General features: G+C 43.9%; 1 protein-coding gene across 1 annotated transcript; it reads left to right on the forward strand.

Moving 5' to 3' along the window:
• The first annotated feature begins 8,727 nt into the window (after positions 1–8,727).
• Positions 8,728–13,753, forward strand: sdf2l1 (stromal cell-derived factor 2-like 1). Its single transcript, XM_083911689.1, has 3 exons — positions 8,728–8,915; positions 12,662–12,858; positions 12,959–13,753. The coding sequence occupies exons 1-3, from the start codon at positions 8,738–8,740 to the stop codon at positions 13,235–13,237; spliced, it is 654 nt and encodes a 217-aa protein (XP_083767815.1). The 5' UTR covers positions 8,728–8,737; the 3' UTR covers positions 13,238–13,753.
• The last annotated feature ends 307 nt before the right edge of the window (positions 13,754–14,060 follow it).

Below are 14,060 nucleotides of genomic sequence, written 5' to 3' on the forward strand. Positions count from 1 at the left end.
CATATAACGTTAGACACCTAAAACAATGACGAGCGATCTCTTTCAATTAATATTAGCTATTGTGAAAACGGATATTTATACAAATCATCATCAAGTTTAATATCAAATTAGCGGTTGTCCGCGCTAGCTGACTAGCTTTATTGCCTAGTTAAATGAATGTTAACTGACCTCTTAAAACATTATATAGCCGATAATAATCTAGTTTCTATTACCTTAATAGATGGCGAAAGGACATAGAATGCAATGATTTACACATTTGATCATTCTCAAATAGTTTTTAGCACTATTCATTACTAGCTACTTACCTTTATTAATCCGTGTGTCAAGCGATGAAAAAAGATGTAATCAAATAGACCCACAATGCACCATGGACACATGCGAAAAGAGGCATACATCCTGCCACCGGTAGGGGCACTAGGGGGCGCTAATTTACGCTCCTTTGGGTCGTATCTGATGTTAGGAACAAACAACCTATGTGGTCGTATGGGTTGGAGGACTTGTTGGACTAGGCCTATAGCAGCATCATTAAGCAGAACAGAATCAGCTTAGGTTTTACGGAACAGAATTAAAACACAAAGAGAGTGAAATGAACTGAAGGTCAGAGACACATATAATTAACCACACAATAAAATAGCTTAAATGACATAAGACATGAATAAAATCACATGTGTTGTATGAGACCAAAGGATGAGACAGCATGTGCAGACTGAACAAGGTTTGTTGGTGTAACTGCAGAACCTACAGAACATCATATGCAATAATATAGCACCACCTATTGGTACCTCCAGTACTACAACAATGTAAAACAATCCACCTCCTTTTCTTCGGATGTGTTTTTTTGAACACTTATAACTCACTGATTCTCACCGTTGTATAGAACCTTAACATACTGTTACTCTAATATTTTATTATTTTATTATTGAACAATTTAATGGTACAGAAGTACAGGGTCTACAATAAACAGCACATTGGTGACAAACTTAAAATTCTCAAAATTAAAAGCTTAATATGCGTAGACATGCACGCGAAAAGTCATGAAAGTCATGAAAAGTTGCGTGCTATTTATACGCCCTCCCATGAGACCACGTAGGTGTTCCGGCTGTTTTTCTATATCACTTCATCTTTCCATTAGTTTAATTTCCTTTTTCAGGGCAACAGGGACTTTTCTGGGTGGATGGACCACTGGTGAAACTTCTGGGTTTACTTGAATATGTCACGCCGCGGTGAGGTTTGTCCTGTCTCTGGGTTTTTGTCTTGTGAATTTCCTGTTTTATTTTGAAAGATAACTCTCCTCTCATTCCAGGTCACTTGCCCTTCCTCTTGTGTCACCGGTTTGACGTCATTCCCTGATTCCCGATTGTTTCCACCTGTGGTTCCCCTTCCCTCATGTGTATAAAGTCCATGTCTTCCCCCCTGTTCCATGCCAGATTATTTCGTACCTTGTGTTGAATGTATCCAGCGGTTTTTCCCACAGTCTTGTTCATGCCTTCGAGTTCTTTGTTTTTTCATGTTCAGGTGTTTGTATTCCTTGTTTAGTCCAAGTAAGTTTTACGTTTTTGAATTCTCTTGTGTCATTTGTTTTTTCCTCCTGGTTGGAGCGTCCTTGTTTGAGTAATTATTTTGTTTACTTTGTTTTTTGTTATTCCTCCCGTTCGGAGCTACTTTATTTTGTACTTTGCTTTATTACTGGTGACTTTTGTTTTGTTCCTCCTGTGCGGAGTGATTTTTTGTTTGTGGCTTTTGCTTTGTTTGCCACGTTCCTGTCGTCAAGCTAATAAATTCAGTGTTGATCCGCGAACCTCCGCATCTGAGTCCTCATTCCTGCCGGACTCTGACAGTATAATCTGGCCAGTATGGACTCAGCGGAGGCAGGTCGCCTATCGGAGGCACTGCGCACCCAGGAGGCCCGCCTCATCCAGCAAGAGGACTTCCAGATGGCCACGGCCCACCACATGGGACAGCTTTCCTCACAGTTACAGGACCTGATGGGGCATTTTTCTCGACCAGCGGCCCCAGCTCCTCCTCCGGCCGTGAACACTACCCCAGCGCCCAACTCGCCAGCCAGGGGCGCGCGTTACAGGATGGCACCTCCTGCACAGTATTCGGGAGAGCCTGGAACCTGCAAGATTTTTTTAATAGGCTGCTTGCTTCATTTCAAACTTTTTCTTCATGCATTCCCCACAGACCACTCCAAAATTGCCTTCATGATTTCACACATGTCTGGCAGAGCCAAAGCCTGGACGGCAGCTGAATGGAGCCAGGGCTCCCGCTCTCCCAACGTAACACCACTGTCCTCACTGTAGTTGATCGATTCTCCAAAATGGTCAGATTCATTGCCTTGCCTAAGCTACCTTCCGCCAAAGAAAAGGCTGAGGTCATGATGACTACCATTTTCAAGATCCATGGGTTCCCCAAAGATATTGGCCCTCATTTATCAATTTTGTGTGAAAACGGGCGCAGATCTGAGTGCAGAATTGGTCGTAGGACAGGACCCACGTGTGTATTATGAAACATTCTTATCCGACCAATCTCAACGTACGAATGAGTGGGCCTTGATAAATGCGGCGGCGGAGTTCGATCGTCATTAACATGTTACGCCCTTAAATATTCCTGGTTCGGAGGCCTCGGCCACTGATCCACGGTCAAACATGGAGAGCAGAAGCGCTGGTAAGAAAAGAAACTTTTCCGACACAGATCGGCATCCTGACATCCGAGATGGAGCAAAATAAAGATGTGCTTTTTGGCAGTCTTAAGAGTGGAGTAAAGGGGCCCATAAAAACGCTGCATGGAAAAGAATCACGGAGGCAGTCAGTCCGAAGCAGCGCTCCACTGTGACCCGTGTGCATGTGTGCGCACTGTTGAACCTGAGTTCCTGCTCTGTAGGGGGGTTTGCCAGCAGGGTTATTAGGTATTCCGTTAGGGGATAACCTTTGTCCCCTAGAAGAACCATACCAAAATGTTAATCATCTGATACCTTGTTTGATTAAATTCAATTTATCGAGGGTAGCCACTTACCGAGGTGATGACTTTGGCTCTGCAGTGCGCTTTCCTGCAGCCGCGCGCCAACACATTCATTCATTCATCTTCAACCGCTTGTCCATGTCGGGGTCGCGGGGGGCTGGAGCCGAGCTGTTTTGAAATATAAAAGAATCGTGTGTGTCCCCCTGGCCACCACGTTTAAAAGCAATAGCTTGGCATCACAAATTAACTGTACATTTATCGAGTGGTAGTTTTTGCGATTGATGAATGCGTAATCATTCATGGATGGTGCCTTCAGACGCACGTGAGTACAATCAATTGCTCCAACCACAATTTTTATTTTTTTAATTCGTTTTAAGAATCCGTTTTGATCTGTTGTTAATATGTGACTGCTTATGCTTAATGACAGCTGAGGTTTGTTTATTAGTTTCAGCCAGATTTTGCTGTGCTGCACCGCAAATGCACAGGCTCAAATTTGCGTTCCCAATCTCAGACCTGACGTGAGATTTGATCGTAGCTCCCGCTCACGTCCAAATTGATAAATGCCGAAGTTTGCTTGGAAATGGTTGTACGCACGTTTTTCTGCCGTACGTTCATTTGATAAATGAGGGCCATTGTTTCTGACCGGAGGCCCCAGTTTGTGTCCCGGTTCTGGAGGGGAATTTTGGCAGGCCCATCTGCGCCAAAGCCAGCCTGACTTCAGGTTACCACCCGGAAGCCAGCGGCCAGACCGAACGCCTCAACCAACAACTGGAAACCAGCCTACGGTGCCTGGTCTCACAGAATCCCTCCACATGGAGCAGGCACCTGGTCTGGGTTGAGTATGCACACAATGCTCTTCCTACATCTGCTACTGGTTTCTCTCCTTTTGACCGTGTCTTTGGTTATCAGCCACCTCTCTTCCCAGAGAATGAGCTGGAGGTGTCAGTTTACTCAGCCCATGCCATGATCGGACGCTGTTGCCCCATCTTGGCAGCCGCCCGTCAAGTATTGATTCGTCAGGGGGATCGAGTGAAAAGAGCAGCAGACCGCAAGAGACACCCTGCTCCTACTTATCAGCCAGGCCAGAAGGTTTGGGTGTCGGTCAAGGACTTACGGCTGAGGGTTCCCTCTAAAAAGCTGGCTCCACGATTTGTTGGGCCCTTCCCAGTCACCAGACTAGTCGGACCTGCGGCGGTTCGACTTCGCCTGCCTTGGACTCTTCACGTACATCCCACCTTTCACGTCAGCCAGGTAAAACCAGCGAAGGAGAGCTCCGTGGCACCCCCTCCTCCCCTGGAGGTGATCGACGGGGGACCAGTTTACAAGGTTAAGCAGTTACTGGCAGTACGCAACCGGGGCCGGGGCAGACAGTTTCTGGTGGAGTGGGAAGGATATGGGCCCGAAGAGAGACAGTGGGTTCCCTCTCACCACATCATGGACCCTAGCCTGATCAAGGACTTTTTTTCAAGCTCATCCTGAACTCCCTGGGCCGTCAGGAGTCGGCCATAAAGGGAGGGGTACTGTCACGCCACGTGAGGTTTGTCCTGTCTTTGTTTTATTTTGAAAGATAACTCTCCTCTCATTCCAGGTCACTTGCCCTTCCTCTTGTGTCACCGGTCTGACGGTACTTAAAGTATTTTGTACTTTTCTTTATTACTGGCGAATTTTGTTTTGTTCCTCCTGTGCGGAGTGATTTTTTGTTTGTGGCTTTTGCTTTGTGCCACGTTCCTGTCGTCAAGATTAGGTGAACTCTAGGAACATAACCCAGTCCTGTGAATAAATCCTCCTTTTCTTTAAAAAATATCAGTCTCTGTTTTTTCTTCAACTCCACAGATCCTCTTAAAGTTATACTTCGCAAGATTTTCATCTATTTAATTGTCTTTGAAGTTCCTATCTTAAACAGAGTGAGTTAAAACAATGGTGATTGATCATGTGATCCGCTGATGAAAGCACTTGTTGTCTTTTTATTAGTAGTGTGTCTGTGGAGACATTCCCTCTCTAAATGGAAATACGTCGCCATTTTAGTGACGCTGCTGACTGTTTACGTTAGTCAGCAGGGGTTGAGCTGCCCAGGTGAAACTTTTCACTGAAGAGTATGATGCATTTTATTGTAATCGGAAATCGTGAACCTCCAACGTCTGAGTGAGGTTTGCTCTAATGTTCCTGACCGGCGCAGGTCTATCTCATTACTGCCGACTCACAATGGAGGATCAACAGACAGAGAAAGAAGGCCATTTAACTTCCAGGTGACCCCTGCTGACTGACGTAAACAGTCACCAAAGAAAAAAACAAAAAACAAATCAATTGAAGACAAATAAACATAGCCACTGCAAACGTGACATGATGGAGGGCTCTGAAAGAACAGCAGTTACATCTAACTGCCACAGAGATTATAACTTTAACCAGTTTGTCATCAGATGCAACTCCAATTACCAATTAATGCCGTGTAGGCGGCTGGTTATTTATTTTCAGCATTTCTTTCCATTTATCTTTGACTTGAGTCACGCTTAAGTCACACACAAATGTGACTTGAGACCTGTCTTGGATTTGGAGATTTGAGACTTGTTGCACAATCTTGTTATTTCTGTCCTTTTTGGAGCATTAACATCAGGAGCAACAGTCATTCTCTCCCATAGAGACGTGAGAGCGGCCACACTCCACAGATGACACATGAGCACATCACCTGCTGTTGCTGCTGATCGGGTGAAGTTAGTTCTTACTTGAATATTCAACAGATATTCACTCCTAGCCTATCCATCTAATATCCAACTTCACACTAACTTCACCCCTGGTCGGCTGCTGCAGTTACATTTCTGTTTGTCATATTTGTCATATTTGTTTGATTTGATTAACTTCACTCAAAGCTGAAACAAAATAATTAATTAAATGCAACGTCTGTGTTAAGCTCAGCTGCATAAACAAGATCAACATTCTCTTGTTACTAATGTTAGCTTTGTGAGAGGTTAACTTTTAGATTGGCGTTCATTAAATTCCATATTTTTGAAAAGTGTTTTCTTACCGGTTCTGCCTCCATCTGCTGGCTAACGCTGTTACCGACTAGTCTGGTGACTGGGAAAATTGCCCGTAGGTGTAAATGGTTGTCTGTCTCTGTTCGTCTCAATGTGCCCTGCGATAGACTGGCGTCCTGTCCGGGTGTACCCTGCCTCACGCCCGATGTCTGCTGGGATTGGCTCCAGCCAGTCTCTTTTTTCCCCATGTGTTTTTTTCTTGAATATGTTTTGAGCTGGGACATCAGTTCCTTCCTTCCTGTAACTTTTTAAGCTGGCTTTGACCCACTTCATTAGTGTGGCAGATGTCTTCTGCTCTTTGTAGCGTTTGTTCCGTCTCTCTAAGTAGTCTGTTTTAGATCTTATCTGATATATTATACCACATACAACTCTGTCCCCTATCAATGACTCATTTAAGTCACCAAACTTGCACTCTTTAGCTTTGTATGTATGTATCAGCATAAAAAAACAAATGTCTTTAGTGAATGAGTTTTTCCACAGTAGCTTTTGATCAGATCTTTTAATATGTCCAAGTCCTCAACATCATCGTCAAACTGAAAAGTGTTGAATACCTGGCAGCAGAGGTTTGGAGGAACTGGAGGCCGGAGAGAGATTTTTTTTACTGATGCCAGAGAGCAAAGCCATCACATTTACACATCACATTTAAAACAGCAAAGGACAACACACATCCACTCAACTGCCACTTCACCATTAATCCCTCTGGACGCAGGTTCAGGTCCCTGGTGTGCAGGAGGGCTCGTTATGGCAAAAACCTGGTGCCTTCAGTCACAGCAGCCCTCAACAAAAGGCCAAGATAAAAAAAACACTCCACTTCCACTGTCTATAAATTTGTCCATCTGTTTTCATCTGTCAGCATGCTGTCCATAACTGTACTGTGAAATGAAAAAGAATGTCCCCTTGGGGACAATAAAGTCTAAAGTCTAAGAAGCTGACAGTAATCTAATTGACTCACTTTAGGTATGATATTAAGTAACAGTTAATAACAGTTTTCAGAATTTTTATGGAAAGAAATGGTCTAATCCATGAAACATTTCTGAGATGATTTAGCCTAAATCAACTATTGATTTAACACAGTCGAAAATAAAATTGTCAAAATTAATTTTATAATATAAAAAAATATTGATAGATTTCTGCAATTCTGATTTATTGAATGAGAATATGGACGAAGACTGTTGATATATGTTTGTTAGCACTATCCCGACCTAGCTATGAAGGAAATTACAGGAATTTAGCAGGTTGACAGTGTTCTGATAATTGTTTGCAGGGTCACAGCTTTCATTAATCTGAGTATCATCTGCATCGATGGAAACTGAGAAAACCCTCTCTAGAGCCTAAACATATATTGTTTCGTTTAAAATAGCTGACTTTACTGCCACTATGTTTCTCCTTCTCCATCATATTTATAGTTTGTGATTGGCAAAATACCTATTATAGCCAACATCACGTACGCTAGGGCAGTGGTTCTCAAACTTTGTACATGACGTACCACCTCGTAAAATATCAGGCTCTCTCCAGTCTCACACTAAGCCCAGTGTTCACATACAGCAGCGTGGGCCGACACTCTCCGGGAAATCTCCCGGTTGTCCCGATGGCCACCATACGTCGATAAGCTTAAGTGAACCGGCCGGCAGACTGCCCTGCGCAGCCGTGTGATGTACATGACCTGCCATACATGACCGGCCCACTGAGTTAAAACTCTTCAGAAGCAAGCACGTTCCTGTGAAAATCTCAGAAATCTCTCTAAACCGTAGATACAGAGAGCCCAACCACTATATCTAAGTGCATCTAAATGGTCAAAAATCACAGATTTATTCATAAACAACCAGGCGTCAACTAGTGCTGCAGGTGAGTGGACAAGAAAACGGTTAGCTCAAGCTTCAACATTGTGGAGAATAAGCAAAACATTTGAGCTGAGTTCTTCATAGTTCCTCCTCAGTGGCACACACACACAAATGCACACACAGACACCCCTGTCCTGGTGGAGGGGATGCGTTGGGCCCGTTGTGCAGTCAGAATTGTCACGTTGGATTTTTATTTCCCATTCTGCCCCTGCAGGCAGGTTTGTCCCTAATCAGGACCAAAAAGATTGAGTGTTGACTGTCTGCAGCCACAGCATCAGAGCTGACATGTCAGTGTTTTCATTTGACCTCTGGTCACTATCCTGCCACCACAGTTTAGCTCCCAACACATGAATGTGACGACATATTACAGGAAAGACTCATCTTAATAAAATGACTTTTCCTGGATCTTAAAAATGTAAGTATTTTCTTAGTATGATATTCATTTAGTAATTAATGTTTACTTTTTTTATTTTGGAGATTTGAGAACTAATGCCCTCGTTTTGTTTCTGAGGCCAACCGCGTGTCCTGTATCATAGCTACATGTATGAGCTTTGCAGCAAAAAAAGACGTGAAATCAGTTTGGTATTCAGTGAGGGATGACTCATTGAATGCGCTGACAGTTCATTGCACCTGCCACACAGATTACACTGAGTGGAGCGGTTGACCGGTCCAAGATGGAGGCCCCACAGCTCTTCAGCGCCATGGGCAGTAGCGGTCGATGCGGGGTCTACAGGGGCGGGACTTACCAGCCCTATGAAGCGCGGACACGTACTTTGACCAATCATATGTCGACATTTGCTTCCGCGCTTTAGGACTTGTCAAGCTCTGATTGGTTGACATCAGCAGTAAGGTTTGACAGTGACTGAATGTGCTGTTAGTCCTGTCGGTGTCAGAACAGAGACAAAGATGGAGGTGATGCTCGCTGTTCGTGTTTTGGTCTCATCACTGTTGTTTGTTCTGCTGTGGTCACAGTGCGGAGGAGCAGACCAGGACCTCAGCCGGGTCACCTGCGGCTCGCTGCTCAAGCTGCTCAACACCAGACACAACGTCCGCCTGCACTCCCACGATGTCAAGTACGGCTCAGGTAACCACTCCGACAGCGCAGGTGCCAGGTTCCAGGCCGTGCGCTCCCTGCCTTTAGACACCAGACAACATGCTGTGTGTTGTCCCTCCAGCTGCGACGGAGCTGTTTGTAGAGGAAATCTGACCATTTAAAGTTACCTTGCAAACACCCAGAAACCACGAAACACCGCAAACACAAGGTCTGGGCTTTCACTTTGGGGTAGAATCGGTGTATATATATATATATATATATATATATATATATATATTTCTCAGGTGTAGAGATGTCACCATACCAAAAATTCACGAGTCCGTGCCCAAACCAGTGAAATGACCTGATTCTCCATGCCGATTCAATACCACTGTAAAAACTAAAAAGGATTTTGTGAGATCCTATTTACTTAAACTTTAACTTCTTTATTAGCACACACACACCTAATTACTAGCAGTAGATGCAGTCATTTTTACAGACATGGTGGTGCCAGGTAGTTAATGTTAATACATTAACATAAAAATGTTTGTATTAGTATTTAATTGATAAGACTGACTGAAATGTAAACCGTAGTTGTCCTCTGAATGCCTCCTTGATTAGTTTTTCATCACAATGTTAAACATAACGTTACCTATCTGTTCAGACTTTATAGTTTTGTTTGAGCAAATGTGTCTGTGGACACATGAGTGGAGTTTTGAACGTTGCTTGTTGTTACGGTGAATGCTAAAATGATAGTGATGCCTCCCTTGGTCTGAAGACCGCGGTAGCATCGTTTGTATACTGGTTTCTGCAGATTGATGCTAACTCCACGGTCATCTGTCTTATACGCAAAGTACCTCCATACACGACTCTTGGTGCCTTTTAGATCAACGAGTCAGGGCGAAGTGATCGCTGTAGTTCCACATGGAGTTTATGTCCACTTGTTTCACTTGTTTGTGACCTGCTACTTCTGAATGCAAGTCTGACTGGAACACTCTATACTGCCCCCATTTGTTCAGGAAGCGACACAGCACCCAAACTTACGGAGCCTCAAAACGATAACTTTTAATGAGCTTGAAAACTTTTCCAGCCGCAATCATTTCCATGTTTCCTGTTTTCCTGGTGTCCGTCTATCACAGAGGTTTCACTGCGGTGCATCTGCTTCCACTGAGCCTCTGTCTTCCTCAGCGTAATGAGGAGTTAACCCTCGTCTGGTGTCGTGTCAGTCACTTGTCAGCAGCACGGTCTGTGTCTGTGGTGGAGTTACCTAGAGTGCAGCAGGAGAGCCCTGTGAGGAGCAGGTTAGAGGACACGCTAGTTGAGATTTGGCGGAATAAAAACAAAGATGGAGTTGGTTTCAAAGCCGAACGCCACAGCTGCCGATGCCGAACGCCACACAGACTAGGTTTTTTTATTCTAGAACCGAAAGGTATCGCAAGTATCAGTTCTCGTGACATCCCTACTCAGGTGAAGTGGTTCACTGCGGTCATTAGGTTTGAACCTGAAGTGCTCCCAAACGGCAGCTGTGGCGTTCGGCTTTGAAACCAAGTCCAACTTTGTTTTTATTCCGTCAAATCTCAACTAGCGTGTCCTCTAACCTCCTCACAGGGCTCTCCTGCTGCACTCAAGGTAACTCCAGGGGTCCTCCTCCACAGACACAGACCGTGCTGCTGACAAGTGACTGACACAACACAAGACGAGGGTTAACTCCTCATTATGCTGAGGAAGAGAGAGGCTCAGTGGAAACAGATGCACCGCAGTGAAACTCTGTGATAGACGGACACCAGGAAAACAGGAAACATGGAAATGATTGCGGCTGGAAAAGTTATCATGCGATTCATTGATGTATTGCGACAGACCTAGGCATTACATTTCCCCCCACGCATGATATCAGCACCATGAACCAGTTAGTGTGTCCACTTAACCTGCCTGTACCATGCCTACATTTTCAAATATATTTGAAATATTTGCTGGTTTTCATTTTCAGCGAAGCCCATTATAAAGTTTATAATGCACCAAGTCGTAAATATTACGTTGAAATACAATTCCCATCCATCAGATGTCAAGAGGTCACAAAGATGCTAATGTGTGTAAGCAGGGGCTTAGCCTGCTTATTGTAGTTATTTGAAATATAGCTAAACAGTCAGCAGTGTTAATCACAGAACTACATTAGAACTAGCAGACTCTGGTCACAGGAGCACAATATATTCATACTAGAGCTGCATAATGAATCTTTTAAAGGACAACAATTGTGCCAATTTTTGCTTTGGATAGTTGCATGATAAGAAAGAGTGTTCACCATTTGCACCTGCTGTGCACACACAAATGCACTTCAAGTCTCACAGGCTCTTCCTGAACATACCACTTCACTTAAGGGGCCTTCTTATGAACAGACTTTTGCGCTGGGCTCACTGTGAGGTTGGGTGGAGAGACCCAGTAAACGGTTAAATCAGCGTTAGTATTAAAACATCTGTTAGCTCATAAACTGCCTATTCACAAACCTGCTGTGACAGCTTATAAACTTTTATCATTACCTTTTCTACTGAGATCCTGATACGACTTTAGTGTAACGTTAAATAGTTCGGGAAACTCGAACACTCAAACAATACATTTTTCCTCCATCTTTCTAGCTGGCTTGATGTCGCCCTCTGGTTGCCTAGGAAATGTAAACGTCACACTCAAAGCTTCTATGTCATTGGTTGTTCTTTTTAAAGGTCAGCGGAAACTAAAGTTTAAATCTGTTGAACTTTGAGCGCAGCGACAGAGAGGCAAATCTGAGCAACTACATTGGGCACTGCCGTCTGCTCCATAGGAAATGAATGGAATGGGCTGCACAAACTTTTTACCGCATATCATGTGTAGAGGCCTTAACATGGAACTAATTAAATTAGCCACAAAGCTGTCTGTGAGATCCGGCCGGGTCACTATAAAGAGTCGTGGTTATGCGAGAGGCGGACACAAGTCGTTTCTAACACGTGCGTGCGTGCGTGTGAAAACACTATCGGAGACTTTTTGTGTAGTCGAGTAGCATACATGAATGCGTACAGTTCCATTTCATTTGGTGTCAGTGGCCCATTGCAAGATCCTATTCGTTATTCCATTTTTAGCAAAAGTTATTTCCTGATGAAGTGTTAACCAACTTAGGTTTTAGTATGAAACTCTGTCAACTCTGCTGCTGTGTTCGGAAACTGAAGCAGCTGTGGGGCTACTTCATCACATCTTATCGGATTGGTTTTGGTGATGCAGATGTGACCTTTAAAACTCTCAGAAACCATTTGTTCTGCTATGGGTTTAATAACAAAATAACACACATCAACAGGTAAATCCACCCATGATGGTGAAACCACAGTGTGGACTTTATTGTTGCTCTACTGAATACACAGTCCTCTTAGTGCGCACTCCCACTGTCTATTCGTACGGCACCCCGTGCTTTAGTTTTGTCTGACTTTTTTAATATTTTCATCGGACTAAATCTGCAGTAAACACTCCACCTCTGCATCAAACCACCGCGAAAAGTTCGATAGGATCTTTATAAATGTCCCTTGCGGAGAACAGACTATAAATAGACATTGGGACAGCCGTCAATGCTTGGTCATGTGCATCCTTGTTTTACAAAAGTTCACCTCTCTAAACCGGGCCACAGCCCGCAAGCGTGCCTTACCTGGGCGCTGTACAGTTGTACTCACACTGCTCAAACAAACTAGAATTTAGCCTTGAAGCGTGCTTGGGCACTGAACGAATGGACAGTGTGAGTGCGCCCTTAGTGTTCATCACTGTGTGTATGTGTTTGTGTGTAGGCAGTGGACAACAGTCTGTAACTGGAGTGGAGAACGCAGATGATGCCAACAGTTATTGGCGGATTCGTGGCAAGCCCAACCATCCGTGTCAGCGTGGGGCAGCCATAAGGTGTGGTCAGGCCATACGCATCACGCATATGAAGACTGGTCGAAACCTCCACACACACCACTTCAGCTCCCCTCTGTCCAATAACCAGGTCAGACAGTGGCCCCCACACTCACAAATACCTAGCTAACGTTTGTGTGTTAGTAGGATACATTCATTGTTGCTTTGGGTCTGTTCCATTTCACCTGCAGGAGGTCAGCGCCTTTGGAGAGAACGGGGAGGGTGACGACCTGGACGTGTGGACGGTGCAGTGTGATGGCATCTACTGGGAGCGCGATGACACTGTGCGCTTCAAACATTTGGGCACTGACGTCTTCCTGAGTGTGACAGGGGAGCAGTACGGCCACCCTATCCGCGGCCAACGGGAGGTGCATGGCATGAGCACTCCCAACCAGCACAACTGGTGGCGCTCCATGGAGGGCGTCTTCATACAGCCCAGCCAAGTGCCACTACGCCATGATGAGCTCTGACATCAACACTAGGAGACACAAAGCATGTGAATTCCTGTTCATGTGGGGTTTTAAAGCTCTCCTGGACCAAATGACACTGTGTGAATGATGTATTATATTTGACTCATCTCTGTACATGTGAAGCACTCTTGGTGGTCTGAGACGGCAGGGATAATGTTGTTTTCATATAAGATCAGTGATACTCTGTGTAGTGTAGCCATATTGTCTATCTATAAGTTTGCTCCTTCAGTTTTGTAAAAAAAAAAAAAAAGAACCTCAAAGCATAACCCATAACATTCAATCCAATGAACATTAATTATACACAATTGAGGAGTCAGAACGAAAAATGAATCGGCAACAATCAAAGAAAAAGATTAAGTGTAAAAGCCATTATGGGGCAGAACACCACTTTTCTTGGTTTTATAAAATGCAAACGGAATCTCTGAAGTTTAAAGATAGCTGGTTGGACAAAAAGCTGTTTATGTCACATTGGTCTCTCTCTCTCTCTCTCTCTCTCTCTCTCTCTCTCTCTCTCTCTCTCTCTCTCTCTCTCTCTCTCTCTCTCTCTCTCTCTCTCTCTCTCTCTCTCTCTCTCTCTCTCTCTCTCTCTCTCTCTCTCTCTCTCTCTCTCTCTCTCTCTCTCTCTCTCTCTCTCTCTCTCTCTCTCTCTCTCTCTCTCTCTCTCATATATATATATATCTATTATATATATATATATCTATTATATATATATATCTATTATATATATATATATCTATTGTATATATATTGATATATATATATAATTGATATATATATATAATTGATATATATATTATATATATATATATATATATTATATATA

This window comes from Echiichthys vipera (genome assembly GCF_963691815.1).
Source record: "Echiichthys vipera genome assembly, chromosome: 4".
Lineage (NCBI taxonomy): Eukaryota > Metazoa > Chordata > Actinopteri > Perciformes > Trachinidae > Echiichthys > Echiichthys vipera.